At 42.0% G+C, this 17,907-nt stretch overlaps 2 protein-coding genes across 2 annotated transcripts in view; one reads left to right on the plus strand and one right to left on the minus strand.

The window, feature by feature from the left end:
- The window catches only part of LOC308661729 (zinc finger protein with KRAB and SCAN domains 7-like), a 375,370-nt gene that overhangs the window by 237,739 nt on the left and 119,724 nt on the right, over positions 1-17,907 (plus strand). The window lies entirely within an intron of this gene.
- LOC308661371 (vomeronasal type-2 receptor 26-like) lies at positions 6,460-17,003 on the minus strand (the record flags this gene model as incomplete). Its single annotated transcript, XM_081316292.1, has 6 exons — positions 6,460-7,385; positions 11,233-11,359; positions 11,976-12,206; positions 15,044-15,175; positions 16,035-16,326; positions 16,771-17,003. 6 exons carry the CDS (start codon positions 17,001-17,003, stop codon positions 6,460-6,462), a joined length of 1,941 nt encoding a protein of 646 aa, XP_081172418.1.

The raw sequence follows: 17,907 nt of genomic DNA on the forward strand, positions 1-17,907 counted from the left end.
TGAGGCATGCTATGGGTACCTTGGTGGAGCAGTGGGCTGATGCCTCCTTAAGTAACACCAGCTGCCTGCAATTAGTGCAGGTTCGCGTCCCACCAGGCTCAAGGTTGACTCAGCCTTCTATCCTTCCGAGGTAGGTAAAATGAGGACCCAGATTGTTGGGGGCAATTAAGCTGATTTCGTAATAATGCTGCTTGGGGTGTGTGTGAAAGCCCTAATAAGCAGGCATATACATAGAATGAAGGCTACTGCTAAGCTTGTAAGCCACCCTGAGTCTTCAGAGAAGGGCGGGATATAAATGGAATTAAAATAAAAAAAATTAGCTTGATTATTTCAACTAGCGGGGTTCAGGAGGAGGGCCTTCTCTGGTGTTGCTCCTGCCCTTTGGAACATCTTAAACCCCCCCCATGTGAGATTGGCGTCAGCCCTCCTATCTTTTTATAAAGGCCTCAAGACCAGGTTTTACCGGTCAGCTTGGATTCCCAGTGGGGGAACAGAGCAGTGGAGGTGATTGATCCAGAATGGGGTCCTCTCCCCATTCTGTCCTGCCCTCCCCATGTATTCTTACCTTTTAAAGTCTGATTTTAATTATTTGTGTTTTAACTGTAATTGTAACTGTAAGCCACCCAGAGTTACCCTATGGAAAGATGGACAGCTGATAATTTGTATAAATAAATTGAATATCCCCTCTTATTTTTCCTGATAGCAACCACCTCGTGAGGTGTGTTGGCTGAGAAAATGACTGTCACAGCTGGCTTACATGCTTAAGGGGGACTAGAACTCACAGTTTCCCAGGTTTTACTCCCAACACCTTAACCACTTAATAATAATAATAATATATATATAAAGTTGGAAGGGACCTTGGAGGTCATCTAGTCCAACCCCCTGCTCAGGCAGGAAACCCTATACCATTTCAGGCAAATGGCTGTCCAGTCTCTTCTTAAAAACCTCCAGTGTTGGAGCATTCACCACCTCTGGAGGCAGGTTGTTCCACCGGTTAATTGTTCTAACTGTCAGGAAGTTTCTCCTTAGTTCTAGGTTGCTTCTCTCCTTGACTAGTTTCCATCCGTTGCTTCTTGTCCTGCTTTCAGGTGCTTTGGAGAATAGCTTGACTCCCTCTTCTTTGTGGTAGCCCCTGAGATATTGGAACACTGCTATCATGTCACCCCTCACCCTTCTCTTCATTAAACTACACATACCCAATTCCAGCAACCGTTCCCTATATGTTTTAGCCTCCAGCCCCCTAATCATCTTGGTTGCTCTTCTCTGTACCCTTTCTAGAGTCTTGACATCTTTTTTACATCGTGGTGACCAAAACTGGATGCAGTATTCCAGGTGTGGCCTTACCAAAGCATTGTAAAGTGGTATTAGTACTTCACTTGATCTTGATTCTATCCCTCTGTTAATGCAGCCTAGCACTGTGTTGGCTTTTTTGGCAGCTGCAGCACACTGCTGGCTCATATTGAAGTGATTGTCTACTAAGACTCCGAGATCCCTCTCACAGTTACTACTATTGAGCAAGGTACCACCTATACTATACCTATGCATTTGATTTTTCCTGCCTAAATGTAGAACCTTACTTTTTTCACCATTGAATTTCATTTTGTTAGATTTTGCCCAGTGTTCGAGTCTGTCCAGATCCTTCTGTATCTTAAGCCTATCTTCTGGAGTATTGGCTATTCCTGCCAGCTTGGTGTCATCTGCAAATTTGATGAGTTCCCCATCTATCCCCTCATCCAAATCATTAATGAAGATATTGAAGAGCACTGGGCCCAGAACAGAGCCCTGGGGCACCCCACTACTCACTTCCTTCCATGTAGATGCGGTTCCATTGAGGACCACACGCTGAGTACGGCCTGTCAGCCAGCTACGAATCCATCTGGTGGTAATGCTATCTAACCCACATTTTTCTATCTTATCAAGTAGTAGGTTGTGATCTACTTTATCAAATGCCTTACTGAAGTCCAAGTAAATTATATCTACAGCGTTCTTCTGGTCCACTAATTTTGTCACTTGGTCAAAGAATGTAATAAGATTTGTCTGGCATGATCTGTTTTTGACAAACCCATGTTGACTTTTAGTGATGACTTTGTTTGCATCAAGGTGTTTGCTGATTTGTTGTTTGATTATCTTTTCCAGAATCTTCCCAGGTATTGAGGTCAGGCTGATAGGTCTGTAGTTTCCTGGGTCTATTTTTTTTCCTTTTTTGAAGATGGGAACTACATCAGCTCTCTTCCAGTCCTCTGGTAGTTCCCCAGTGCTCCAGGATCTTTGAAAAATATAGTTCAGTGGTTCTGAGATCACGTCTGCCAGTTCCTTAAGAACCTTGGGGTGTAATCCATCTGGTCCTGGTGATTTGAACTCGTCTAGGCTGGACAGGTGCTCACTTACCATTTTCTTGCCTATCTTAACTTGCGTTTCTATTCTGTTTTTTATGGCACTGGTTTGGGTAGGTTGGACTGTTTTTTCCCTTTGTGTAAAGACAGATGCAAAAAACGAATTAAATAGTTCTGCTTTCTCCCTATTGCTTGTCACCTTCTTGCCACTTTCCCCCACTAATGGACCAATCAATTCCTTAACTTTTTTCTTGTTTTTTATATGTTGAAAGAAGCTTTTTTTGTTATTTTTGACTTTGGTCGCAAGCCTTAGTTCATTTTGAGCCTTAGCTTTCCTCACTTCATCTTTGCAGGCACGGGCTATTTGCTGATATTCTGACTTAGTTATGTGCCCCTCTTTCCAATTCTTATACTTGTCCTTTCTATCTTTCAATTTATCAGAGAGTTCTTTATGCAGCCATGCTGGTTTCTTTTGAGAGCTGTTATTTTTCTTCTTTGTTGGTATTGTACTAGACTGGGCCTTTATTATCTCACTTTTCAAAATTTCCCAAGCTTCTTGAGTTTTTCCCCCCTTTAGGATTCTCATCCATGGGATTCTTCCCATGGTCTCTCTAAGTTTATTGAAATTAGCTCTTTTAAAGTCCAAGACTCTAGTTTGGCTGTGTTCTATTGCTTGTGCCTCCAGAATGTTGAATTCCAATATTGCATGATCACTTCCCCCCAAGGTTCCTGTGGCTTTGACACCTTCTATCATTTCATCTCTGTTAGTGAGAATTAAATCCAATATGGCTAATCCCCTAGTTCCCTTCTCTACTTTTTGGGAGAGAAAGTTGTCTGCTAGGTTTGACAGGAATCTGTTTGATCTTCCACTTGGTGCAGAGTTTGTCTCCCTGTTGATATCAGGGTAATTAAAGTCCCCCATTACTATTGTGATGTGCTTCTTACATACCTTAGTTAGCTGACTAGCAAAAAGTTCATCTATTTCCTCTGCTTGGTTGGGCGGCCTATAGTATACACCTATGGCAATGTCATTTTTCCCCCTTTTATATTGACCCAAATGCTTTCAGGTTTACAGTTTTCGTCATTTCGTCATTTCGTCACTTGTGATCATTATTACAAGCTCTTCCCAAAGAATGATGCAAACCAGAAAAAAACGTCGTGGAAAAAACCCAATGGAAAAAGACAAGAGTCAGCAACACAAATCAATAATTCTTACTTTAAGATTCAGAGGTTTATTTTGCTAATAATTTGGAACATAGCAAGCATAATAACACATCATGTATGTTAATAACCCATTGCAATGAGGACCATATGACAATAGCAGAATCCAATAGGACAGTTATAGGCCAATAGCAAATCAATCAGGTCCAGTCCCAATCTTTAATACCCTTTCTTGTTCTACAACTGTATGCAGATGGTCCACTGACTTTTGCTGACTTCTGCTGACGTTTGCTGACCTCTTACTGACTCCCTGCTGACCTCTTTTCCACATATATTTTCTGCTGAACATAACTTTCCAAATATACCTGTGTACATTGGAACCCACATCCATCAGCTACTTTGTTTTCTATTTCTCTCACGGTTATAATACTCATGTTCCAAATATACATAGACCTATCTACTTTGCAATTTCATATTGCACAGATTACAAATAGTACATTTGTATTGTGAAATGAGGGACGTGGTGGCTCAGTGGGTTAGGACACTGAGCTTGTCGATTAGAAGGTCGGCAGTTTGGCGGGTTGAATCCCGAGTGCCGCGTAACAGAGTGAGCGCCTGTTACTCGTCCCAGCTTCTGCCAACCTAGCAGTTCGAAAGCACGTAAAAATGCAAGTAGAAAAATAGGGACCACTACAGTGGGAAGGTAACAGCGTTCCGTGTGCCTTTGGCATCTAGTCATGCCGGCCACATGACCACGGAGACATCCTCAGACAAACGCTGGCTCTTCGGCTTTGAAACGGAGATGAGCACCGGCCCCTAGAGTTGGAAACGACTAGCACGCATGTGCGGGGGAACCTTTACCTTTTATTGTGAAATAGTATAAAGTTCAAGACAAAGCTTTGTTTTAAAACACTACTGTGGGGCCTAACATGAATCATAACATTCCATTCAATCAAATCAGCCAGCTAAACATTTGTCAACCTTTCTTCCCAGTCTTGGTTCTCTGGTGCAATGACTCCTTTCCTTTTCTATGTATGTTGTTTCTCCTTAAAGATAGTTCAGAACATGATTCATTTTCCCCGCTCTATATAAGGTTTTTTCATAAAATGTGAGCGTTCCTCCAGCACTACCATCATGGATGCTGCCCTATCTTGTACTGTATTGAAGTCTCTGCCATCACATGAACAGCCACCAAATGGAACTACAGAGATCATTTTTTTGACATCTTCAGTCTTCTTGAGGATCTCAACAGGAGGGACCTTGACATTTTCCATTTGGAAGACAGGGGCAATGAGACAAATGAGGAAACGACATAACATAGACTTCCTCAGCTTCTAATAGCTCCTTACCAGGGGTTGTCACTCAGCAGAGATTTTGCTCTCTATGCTGAATTACTACAAATATATATGTTCTGTATAGCCAGCTATCCCCAACCTGCTCCTTCAGGTCTTCCAGCAGTGTAATTATGGTCAATGTAATTGAGTCCATCTGCAATCAAAGGCAGTCATCAGCTGTAGGGATCTCCAAGCCCCAGTCCATGGATTAGTACTAGGCTGCTGAGAACTGGGCCACACAAAGACTGGTGGATGAGCAAAGCTTCATCTGCACATGCACGGAATCTAGTTTGCATGTGCAAAACCATTCCCTCCTCCCCACTGCCCCTACTCCATGTGCTGCCCCACTCACACACATCACTGGTTTAGTGAGTTTATTAATGTTCCCCAGTAATTCTCTTTACCAATAGTTAGTGCTGTCCCAATAAGTACCCAGCTACAAGCAAGCCAAGATTAGCCCATAAAGCAATTGGTCAATAGTCCATACACAAGTGAAAGTTGCTCAAATAGCTCCACCAATCAAACTTACATCCATTAGGCAAAAATTAAATATACACACGAAAGCTCATTTAGCAAGAAAAGCTCAGAGTCGCCAAGGCACAATTCCAAACACAGTGAAGCAGGAAGCACAATGAACAAACAGCCAACAAACCAACACGTTCCTAGCAATGCCTCCCTCTTGACTGCTGTGATAAATATCCAGCTTCCTGGTGCAATCTATCAGGATGGGTGGAGTCTTCTCTTCCCAAGTAGTTTGGCTGACCTTTGTTGCTCCTGCCTTTTCTCTGTTCTGTGTGCTCTCAGATCAGATGCAGAAGGCAGTTCCTTCTCTTCGCTGGCCATCTGCCCCGGCAGGCTTTCCTCAGCTGAAGCCTCCTCTGATTCTCTTTTGGCCAACTGTTCAGAGTCATTAATTAATTGACTTCCTGAATTGCCAGCAATGGGCTCATCCTCCCTTGACCTGATTTCTGAGGAAGAATCTGGGGAGTCATGCAAGGAAGACATCACACTCCATGGAAGACAGTTTTTCTTCCAAAATAGGTCCTGGAGTCAGAAAGGTTGGGGACTGTTGATCTACTGCACCTAGATCTCAGATTGATTGGCACCATTGCCCAGCTGCATTTTCTCTTAGAAATTTGTTTTTTCACATTTTCACAACTGGGATCTATCTTTTTGTGCTTGAAATCCAACATTCTGGATCAGGAAGCCCAGAAAGATGTAGACCCAGTCTGATTTCTATGTGAGGAGTGCAAAGTCAACAGTTAAGGCATACCATTCAATATTACATTTCATCTTTTAATACTAGACTAAAATTCCGAAACAAAAATCAACTGGAAACATTTCTCAATGAATTAATTTTGCTAAAGTGTTTTCATGTTTGAAGATTTTAACATTTTCTTGCTGTCATCAAGGTTTTTAATTCAAACAATCTTCAAGAGGAGGGTACAGAAATACTGCTCTCCCCATGGAACATTTTCCCCAAAGAGTCTAGACATATTGTATCATTATATGCATTTTCTCCCGTAGTGTAAAGTATAAAGCACTTCAAACAATCCACCAAATTCCCCTGGAATATCTAATCAAGGAATGATACTGTATAGTGGCACCTGAGAGGGTTATGACATTAAGGATTATTTTGCATTTACTTTCAAGTCATCTTTAGTTTTTGCCGTTAGTTGCTCCTTTGTATTCAGGTCAGGTCGTACCAAAATAATGTAGCATTTAGGGATGAAAATGCAGCCCAGCAGTCCAGCACTGGAGGCCAGGATGGAGAAGACCTGCACAGCCACCATGTACTTCCCTTTGGTACTCAGATAGGTGGGGACAAAAGATACCCAAACACTGCAGAAGACCAGCATGCTGAAGGTGATCAGCTTGGCTTCATTGAAAGCCCCAGGAAGGTTCCTGGCGAGGAAAGCCACCGTGAAGCAGATGGCAGCCAAGAAACCCATGTATGAGAGGGCACCATAAAACATGGTGACAGAGCCTTCATTGCACTTCAGAACAATCTCTTCTGGCTGGGAGTGCATGTCAGAATCAGGGAATGGGGGAGAAAGTCCCAGCCAGATGGTACAGATGACAATTTGGAGGCCAGAGCAAGAAAGAACAATGGAGTTGGCCAAGGTCTTTCCCAGCCATCTCCTCACAGCATTCCCAGGTCTTGTGGCCAGGAAAGCCAGCACTACTGTGATTGTTTTGGCTAAGATGGAAGACACTGCAATAGAGAAGATGATGCTGAAGGATGTTTGCCTGAGAATGCAGGTGGCTGCTCTTGGACGACCAATGAAGAGGAGGGAAGTCAAGAAGGACAGCAGGAGAGAGACCAGGAGGATGTAGGAGAGGTCCCGGTTGTTGGCCTTGACTATGGGAGTTTCTAAGAATTTGATGAAGATTGCTAAGATGAAGGCAGTGACCAAAGACAAGAAGAGGCTAAATGAAGCAAGGATTATCCCCAAGTCTTCTTTGTAAGACAGGAAAGTTACTTTCTTGGGAATACATTTAGTTTGGTCTTTATTTGGGTGCTGATCATCTGGACATCTTGTGCACTTCTCTGCATCTGGGGAGAAGACAGGCAAGACCTCAAATATTAGTTTTACCTGACCATAATAAGACACTCTTTTTTCAATATGCATATGTGTTATTGCTATGATACTGTCCTTTAAATCCAGGTTTTGTCAAAGGGAAAGTTTTGTTGAAATTTTTCTAGTGTGAACATGGAAGGAAAAGAACTAAGATCAATAAAATAATGTTGATTTGGTGATTCACCAAATAATGGTGAAGTTCCGGGTTGAAACAAGTTTGTTGGAGTGGACAAGAATGTTCCAAGGAGGGGAAGAGACTCCTAGGAGCTATGTCACCAGACATGTTACTTCCAAGATAATATATGAGCCCAGATGCTGATCAATCTGAACTCCATAGTTTTAATCTGTATTCTTTTCTCAGTGATTGGCTGGTATGCTACTGGGTTTCCTTTCTGGACCTGAACATGCAAGGAAGATAGTTGATATTATTTGTATTTGGCCAGTGGGATCACACAGATGGGATTTTTTGGGGAAAGGTGCAGTAAAATAGTCTGATGATACAGGGGACCCTTGGAAGACAGAGTGGTTGTTTAGGAAGACCTGAGTATTGTAGAACTCCCAGTGCCAAAGATCATAACATGTTTCTTCTACAATAAATCATAAGCAAAAAGTTGGCCTTTATTTACAAAATCCAGGCTGCAGATTCTTATTTCTCCCCTTCCTACTCCTACTTCAGAATTTTCTTTGAGGCCAGCTTCCCACTGTTGTCCAAAAGAATTTCTTAATGTCAAATTGGAGTACATAAAGTTTGCAAACAATAGAAGAGATGGGAAGAGAGCCAGTCCTCTCCTGTTATGAGTCTCAACTTTCAGTTCTCATCATAGTCCACAATAGGGCATTGTGAGATAAACCACATTGTGAGACAAACCACATATACATTGCTTTGGAACATCAAGACTCAAATACAAAAGGCCAGGATTGGAACTGTGACTTTGCAATGCATGGTTCATTAAATTGATACTGTGTGATTACTACCAGGTTCCTGTGCTCAGCCCCGAAGACATAGGAAGGTGATGAGATGGGCTGGTCTTCACCAGACAGGTTCCTGCAAAGAGACCTGGAAGTACAACGATGACTTAACAAAGTTTTCTCCCCAAAGGTGCCTATTTTTGAGTGAGGGGCCTGGGATGAAGATGGCATTGATTCTACTCTTAAGTGATGACTGGCCAGAGTAGCATGGAGGTAATGTGTCCATCCCAATTCTTCTTCACCTCTTAGCAGCTTTTTATTTATTTCTTTAATTATTTATCAAGTTGACAGTTGCCTCATATCTCATAAGAAGTGACTTTGGATAGTGTACAGCAAAAAAAGTCAAAAGCAGTCAAATTAAAAAAAAACATAAAATAGGCCAGAGAACAGATCACTAAGAAGGCCATATCAGGATCTCACCAGTCCCCTCACACCCTCAGGTTTTGAGATACTTGGCTAGGTTTTGAGATACTTATGGAAAATAAGGATAGATGGAGATGACCTCATTTCAGGCGTGGGAAGAATGGACCTGTTGTCCTTCTTTCAGACTCTCACAGCTTCCAGATATCAAAGATTCAGACTCTTCTTGACCTCTCAGTGGCTTTTGATATCATCAATTGTGATACCTTCTTGGACTAGCTATGCGAGTTGGGGGTAGGTGGCACTGTACTGTGTTGGTTCTCCTCCTTCTTCCTGGGCAGGTTCCAGTCAATGTTCAAAAGAGCTCCTACATGTATAATCCCTTCCTTCCTTCCTTCCTTCCTTCCTTCCTTCCTTCCTTCCTTCCTTCCTTCCTTCCTTCCTTCCTTCCTTCCTTCCTTCCTTCCTTCCTTCCTCTAACCTTTATACAAGGCTGCTGATGGTCAGCTAATGTTTTGGAGAGAGGTATTACCAGTATGCTGATGATGCTCCATGTTACATCTCTACTCCACGCCACCTGAGTGATGTCTGGACATCCTATTCCAGGCTCTGAAGGGGGGAACCTCAGTGAGGGTGCAACTGTTTGGAACTTTAGATGCTGGGGACCTTCTATCCATGGTGTTGGATGAGGTGGCACTTCCTCAGACAGAAATGGTGCACAGTCTGGGATCTGCCTCACAGCATGAAGAGCAGATGGCAGCCATAATCTGGAGGGCCTTTGCACATGTTACAGAGTGTGACAGTTGTGCCTGTTCCTGGAGCAGGAGATCCTGCTCATTCTGACTCATGCCTGTGTGATGATCTATCTGGACTATTGTAGTCCACTCTACATGGCATTGTCCTTGAAGAGCATTTGGAAGCTTGAATGGTGTAGTTTCATGGATGCTACATATTTTTATTTTTGTATCACTACCATCATTTTTAATTTCTTTTGATTTGGTTGGCTAGAATTATTTGTTGAGATGAATGGTTATGCAAATTGAATTAATGAATAAATACATTTTATCTATATTACTCTGGGACTACATCTATAACAAATCTGAGATATAGAAATCTAGAGAACTACTTGATGGCAGCAAAGAGATGAAAACCAAACTCTTGGCTTCCACCTTGTAACAATCCAGTTGTTTGCAACTCATATTTGCTAACTTTCCTTTGAGAACGAATCCTGTGTGGAGGTCTGACCTTGCCCATTGCCCAGAAGATCCTGTCAGCCCCACCTTGTAGACCAGATGTGAGAATCAAATCCACAAGAAGGCAAGAACAGAGTTGGAAGTCTTCTAGTCCAACCATCTGTTCAAGCAGGTGTCCTTATAGCATTTCAGACAAATGGTTATCCTAGGTGTTCTCAATAGCCTCCAGAGATGGAGCATCAAATCCTTTTGAAGCAAAGCCATTCCACTGATTAATTGTTCTGTCAGAAAATTTATCCTTATTTCTGGGTTGGCCATCTCCTTCATTTGTTTCCATCCATTGCTTCTTGTTCTGCCTTCAGGGGCTTTGGAGAAGAGCTTGAATCCCTCTTCTTTGTGGCAACCACTGAGATATTGGCAAACAGCTCTTATGTCATCCCTAGTCTTCTTTTCATTAAACTAGACATACTCAATTCCAGCAACCATTCTTCATATGTTTTAGTGTCCAGGCAACTAATCATCTTTGTTGCTCTTCTCTGCACTCTTTCTAGAGTCTCAACATCTTTTTTAATGCACAGTGACCAAAACTAGATACAACATTCCAAGTGTGGTTTCAACAGAGCATTATACAGTGGTACTAACACTTCATGTGATCTCGATTCTATCCCTCTGTTAATGAAACCAAGGGTCTGTTGGCTTTTTTGTGGCTACAGCACATAGTTAAGTGATTGTCCTCTAGGACTCCAAGATCCTTCTCACTTTTATTAAAGTTGGCACTAATAACTGAATCTCGCAAATTGAATTGCCTTGTACCCTCTGCACCTTCTTATAGCAATAGCACTTAGACATATACTGCTTCACTGTGCTTCACAGCCCTCTCTAAGTGCTTCACAGAGTCAGCTTATTCCCCCCAACAATCTGGGTCCTCATTTTCCCAACCTTGGAAGGATGGAAGGCTGAGGTAACCTTGAGCCGGTGAGACTTGAACTGCCAAACTGCTGATAGCTGGCAGTCAGCAGAAGTAGCCTGCAATACTGCATTCTAACCACTGCACCACACTGCAATAGTTCATCAAATGAGGGAAATGTCTCTGAGCTGTTTCCAAATGTTAAGTTCACATTCTAAAAAAGGCTTTAGATTCTTTTGTCTTCATGCATGTCTCCTTTAAATTCCTTCTGCTGTAAGGACCCTTAACCGAGGTTTGCAAGTTTGCTCCTGAACATCCCTGAAGGGAAATGCTTCAGTGATTATTCTACTCAACCTTCAAGGTCTGTCTCTCTTTCTCCCTTGTGTCTCCTACCTTCCTGTGTGGAGATGGTGCCTTTTGCGCACATGATACACCTGTAGCAACAAAGAGGCCTTCCTTCCAGGACCACCTTGGCTTGGCCAAGATGACAGCTTTCGGTACACCTGGAGCGAGGCAGGGACTGAACAAGAAAGAGAAGGAGCATCAGTTATTGATGAACAGGTGTTGCCACAGTCATGGAACTATGAGGAAAACAAACTCTTGGAGGAATGGGAATGTGCTAGCAAAATAGAAACACAGGAGGATTAGAAAATAGAAATACAGAAGGAATAGAAAACCAATAATCAAGGCCCACTGCAATATTTATTTATTTAACAGTGCACATTTCTACATTTCAGGAAAATAGGAGAAAATCATACAGTCATACACAATTGTCAGTAGGATTCTCTAATCTATACTCTGACCTTTGAATTCATATAACTTAGTTTTATTGTTTTGGCTGGAAATCTACCAAGAAGAAGTTTTCTTCATTACCCAATAGACAGCAATCATCCAATCAAATTTGCTCTATACAGGGCAAAAATAAGGAAGAACGAGGTAGGATCTGAATCTGGCTAATCCACAATAGACCTCTGGAATCCCATTCAGCAACTGAAGGAGCCCAGCAATTTCATTGGAAACAACAGCTATTCCAAGCGATCCTTCAACCCAGCTTCACCCATTTTCCATCTATTTCCCAATTGGTTCAAAGAATGAAAGAGAGGTTGGAGAGCATTAAATAAAGACTCTCAGCTTACCTGGTTAAACCTCTGGAACCAGTTTGTGGCCTCCTGGTCAAGGATGAATTCAAGATTTTTGGACCCCCGTGGTCTATCTATCCTCCCAAACTTCACTGCCCCGAAGGACTTATTAGGAAAGGGCACCCAGTTGACGGTATCAAATTTGGCAGAAAGAGCCCCCTTCTCATCCAGAAAAAGTCCCTCCATGCAAGTATTGTAGAAGTGGGAATCTCCCAGGAAAGGATGAAGCTAGATAGAGAAAGGAAAAAACAATATGAGAAAAATGAAAACAAGCTCTATAAGTAGAGTTGACATCATCATCATCATCATCATCATCATCATCATCATCATCATAAGTTGGAAGGGACCTTGGAGGTCATCTAGTCCAACCCCCTGCTCAGGCAGGAAACCTTATACCATTTCAGGCAAATGCCTGTCCAGTCTCTTCTTAAAAACCTCCAGTGTTGGAGCATTCACCACCTCTGGAGGCAGGTTGTTCCACTGGTTAATTGTTGTAACTGTCAGGAAATTTCTCCTTAGTTCTAGGTTGCTTCTCTCCTTGACTAGTTTCCATCCGTTGCTTCTTGTCCTGCTTTCAGGTGCTTTGGAGAATAGCTTGACACCCTCTTCTTTGTGGTAGCCCCTGAGATATTGGAACACTGCTATCATGTCACCCCTCACCCTTCTCTTCATTAAACTAGACATACCCAATTCCAGCAACCGTTCTCTATATGTTTTAGCCTCCAGTCCCCCAATCATCTTTGTTGCTCTTCTCTGTACTATTTCTAGAGTCTCGACATCTTTTTTACATCGTGGTGACCAAAACTGGATGCAGTATTCCAGGTGTGGCCTTACCAAAGCATTGTAAAGTGGTATTAGTACTTCACTTGATCTTGATTCTATCCCTCTGTTAATGCAGCCTAGCACTGTGTTGGCTTTTTTGGCAGCTGCAGCACACTGCTGGCTCATATTGAAGTGATTGTCTACTAAGACTCCGAGATCCCTCTCACAGTTACTACTATTGAGCAAGGTACCACCTATACTATACCTATGCATTTGATTTTTCCTGCCTAAATGTAGAACCTTACTTTTTTCACCATTGAATTTCATTTTGTTAGATAGTGCCCAGTGTTCGAGTCTGTCCAGATCCTTCTGTATCTTAAACCTATCTTCTGGAGTATTGGCTATTCCTGCCAGCTTGGTGTCATCTGCAAATTTGATGAGTTCCCCATCTATCCCCTCATCCAAATCGTTAATGAAGATATTGAAGAGCACTGGGCCCAGAACAAAGCCCTGGGGCACCCCACTACACACTTCCTTCCATGTAGATGCGGTTCCATTGAGGACCACACGCTGAGTACGGCCTGTCAGCCAGCTACGAATCCATCTGGTGGAAATGCTATCTAACCCAAATTTTTTACCTTATCAAGTAGTAGGTTGTGATCTACTTTATCAAATGCCTTACTCAAGTCCAAGTAAATTATATCTACAGCATTCCTCTGGTCCACTAGTTTTGTCACTTGGTCAAAGAATGTAATAAGATTTGTCTGGCATGATCTGTTTTTGAGAAACCCATGTTGACTTTTAGTGATGACTTTGTTTGCATCAAGGTGTTTGCTGATTTGTTGTTTGATTATCTTTTCCAGAATCTTCCCAGGTATTGAGGTCAGGCTGATAGGTCTGTAGTTTCCTGGATCTATTTTTTTCCTCTTTTTGAAGATGGGAACTACATCAGCTCTTTTCCTCTGGTAGTTCCCCAGTGCTCCAGGATCTTTGAAAAATATAGTTCAGTGGTTCTGAGATCACGTCTGCCAGTTCCTTGAGAACCTTGGGGTGTAATCCATCTGGTCCTGGTGATTTGAACTCATCTAGGCTGGACAGGTGCTCACTTACCATTTTCTTGCCTATCTTAACTTGCGTTTCTATTCTGTTTTTTATGGCACTGGTTTGGGTAGGTTGGACTGTTTTTTCCCTTTGTGTAAAGACAGATGCAAAAAACGAATTAAATAGTTCTGCTTTCTCCCTATTGCTTGTCACCTTCTTGCCACTTTCACCCACTAATGGACCAATCATTTCCTTAACTTTTTTCTTGTTTTTTATATGTTGAAAGAAGCATTTTTTGTTATTTTTGACTTTGGTCGCAAGCCTTAGTTCATTTTGAGCCTTAGCTTTCCTCACTTCATCTTTGCAGGCACGGGCTATTTGCTGATATTCTGACTTAGTTATGTGCCCCTCTTTCCAATTCTTATACATCATGCATACTCCAATTCAGGAATTACCAGAAAGTGGGTGGATAACCAGCCCCAGCAACCTCACAAAATGGAAGAAGAATATTGAAAGATTAACATTCCCACACCATATCTTTAATGCCGAAAGGTTCATCTTCAGGATGTTTGAAGGAAAGCAAATACCTGCCACATCTGAAGGATCAGCCTGTGACCTCTTTCCTTCATTGTTTTCTGCTTGGACCTGGATAGGTAGGCAGCATGTGATGCCCGAGCAATTGCCCAGGCAAGGTTGTAAATACCGTAGCCATCCAGAGAGAGGGTTTTTTCCACCACCTCTTCCTGCAGGCTCTCCAGGTCCTCATTCTCCTGGCATCTCATCCTTCCTTTCACAGAAAAAAAGTGTTTGGAATACAAACAATTGAATGCCATTCTGCCAAAATCTTGCATAGGGATAAAAAATGTTTCATAAACGTATTGTGGTCTTCTTTGAGTCTGAATTAAGAAAGAGAAGAAACCTTGGAGATGCTGGGGAGACAGGATTTCAAGAGATAAATTCATGAAGAGGTCCCACATTGCTGTGGTAATCCAAACTTTCGGCAGGATAGGTTTCACAAGCTGTTCAATAAACTTTTGCAGTATTTTTATACAACTGTAGAAATAGCGATTTTCTCCATAGTATATGAACACATTGACTTGCTTCCACAAGTGAAGTTCTTCAGTGTATAGCAACCACAATTTCCAGGACAATGTTGGGATGCTCACAGAGAATGCTACACAGATTGTGTTCCTGGTTAATATGGGGTTCATAATCTGTAGAAATCTTTGTCCGTTCTCAGTGTCTGGTGCAAGGAGACCGACCCAATTCCACCGAAAATGTTGGAGCAATTTGGCAATTCCCCAATATAAGTAATCTTCTTTGGGGACCATCCGGTAGATGAACGGGAACTGAGTTTTATCATTCAGAGTTTCAGACACAAAACCATAACTGACCTTATAAGAAGGGTCAAAATTTACACGGTTTGATATTTTGATGGAAGATCATTAATGTGCACATACTCAAACACACTTTCATGGAGAATAATTAATAATAATAATAATAATAATAATAATAATAATAATAATAATAATAATAATAATAATAATAATAATAATAATAATAATAATGTTGGAAGGGACCTTGGAGGTCATCTAGTCCAATCCCCTGCTAAGGCAGGAAACCCTATACCATTTCAGACAAATGGCTGTCCAGTCTCTTCTTAAAAACTTCCAGTTTTTCAGCTACATCAATATAAGTATTGATGTAGCTGAAGTTCCCTATAAGTGTTCCACCAAAACTTAAGTGCACAATATTTCTCAGATGCTGGAATAGTTGATTTCTGCCCTAGGTGAAGTGATGGTGCAGGTTGTCTCAGCTGTCCAATTCACCTGTTACAATGTATGAACTGGAAGAGTTTGGTAATTGTAAGAGGATTTCCACAATGGTTAGTTCCACAGTGGAACAGAATGCCTATTTTCACTTTGGCTAGATGGTAATATTTTGGGGATGCTGTTAAGAGTGGATTCCTGTACTGGGGAGAGGTTGGGCTATATGATCTCCAGTATCACTTCTATTCTGTTCTTCTAAAATGTGCAGAAATAGCCTATGAGTATTCTATACTTTTGAAGGGTAACCAAAGGCAGGGGAGAAATTCAGCTCCAGTGTCCTCTTGAAGTCAGTGCCCTAATGTTTGGATGGCTGAGAGGTCTTAAGTGCCAAGACAATTTCTTGGTGAGGACATCTGGATGGTCATGACATTTTCCTGGGCAAGACACATCCAGACTTGGCTTTTCTCCCCATCTCCATTCATACCTGTGGCATTTTGTAGAGGCTCATCATGGTGGAAATCTGTGTGGAAATGTCAGACTCGGCCCCTTCAATCACAGCCAGCAGCCTCTTCTCTCTTCCACAAATGTAGTTTGGAACATTTGCCTGTCCGGTGGAAAGCAGGTCTGCCAAGGCATCAGCAGTCATTCTTGCTTCATAATAGTTCTCGTAAATGTCATAACCCAGGGTGACATTTGGCAAAACCTGGGGATTCTGGTTGATCTCACGGATGGCAAAAAGAAAGGAGAGAAGGTACCAGTAGGCCGGAGAGCTCTTCCTGCACAAAGCAACAAAACAACAACACACCTTTAATATCCATTCAGCATTTTACCAGATCTTGCATATAAGTAGGATGTTAGACTAGACAACTTGGGAGATACAGTGTAACTCTATCCTTACTACTGCTACTACCAGTGCTTTTTTTGTAAAAGAAAAAGGTGCCGGAACTCACACATGTCATACAACTCGCCTTGCCTAACCTACAAGGTTCCATCCAAAAAAGGTGCCGGAACTCCCTTCTGAGCGTTCTATGAGAAAAAAAGCCCTGGCTACTACTATTAGTAATAATAATATGGTCTCAGGTTTAACTTTCCAAAAAGCAGGAGAGGCAAAATAGATGAAAAAATTTCCCTGAAGATTGCTCATGGTGGAGAGGAACATTGTCTATGAAAGCTGATTCCATGCAAAAATAGTACAAAAACAACACCACAGTTCTACTTACAGAGTTGGCTGGTTAAAGAGAGGCTCAAGGAAAGTTTCTGGAAGACTGATACCTGGTCTTAGAGGCACAATCCCACCAAGCAAGAGCTCTCCTGGGCGATAATAATTGTACACTGTATCCCGATCCTTGGTGAAGTCAAGAGGGCATTTTCTCCCACTGACTCTGGTGGGCAGCAGCAGCAGAAGCAACAGCAAGAGGAACAGCTTTGGTTTGATGGCAAAATCTGGTAGCATTTCAGGAAACAGAGCTCTCTCCAAAAAAGATAAGAGTGCAGCTGCAACCCATTATCTTACATCTGGATATCCTCTCCAAATCCCTGCCTGAATACACTAGCTCCAGAGGAAGCATTTATTTCAACATCAGGCAAGATTCAAGATGAATTTGCAGCAGGCTGTTCCCCACATTCAGAGATTCTGTGATGATGGTTGGGCAAAATCCCTTGAGATTTGGAGGATAGAAGGAATATGATTTTCACAATTATTAGGCACCTGGTCTCTAGGAGCAGGTGCAGCATTGGAAGACAGCTGATCTGAAATAGTCAGATGTGGGTTACTGGTGTTTGTGAACTTTCCTTGAACTTTGACAACTTTTAGATCCAAAAAAATTCAATTCCTATTCAATAGTCCCCAGAGAAGATTAACTGTACTGGTGTCTATGGAGATTCTCAGTCATCCAGGTCATGGTTGTCCCAAAGGTGCTTTTCCAGGAGGCAACTGGAGTTTCTGGTTTTAATTTAATTTCTTGGTGTCATTAATTTGAAGACGTTTTGGTTCTCATCCCAGAAACTTCCCCACCGTCCAGTCAGGGTTGAAGATGCTTCTTGGATAAAAAGCAAAAAGTCTTCAAAGAAAAACAAGAAAGTCCAGTTGCCTCTGATAATTAACCTTTGGGATAGGTACTGGTGATGGTTCCTGTATTTTGGATAGAATTGAGTTGGCCTCACTACTTTGGATACTAACGACAGAGGAATGTTCTTCAGGAAAATGACTCCAGTCCAAAACAGGAACGCAATTTGCGCTGCCTTCTTGATGATCTCAGGACTGACTGTGGAGATTGAAATATTGCCCCATGAAATATTTAATATGTGGAACAATGACAGTGACTTAATTTACTTGCTAGCCCTGCCCTGTTCTTGTG

The sequence above is a fragment of the Vipera berus genome, assembly GCF_964194415.1.
Source record: "Vipera berus genome assembly, chromosome: 2".
Lineage (NCBI taxonomy): Eukaryota > Metazoa > Chordata > Lepidosauria > Squamata > Viperidae > Vipera > Vipera berus.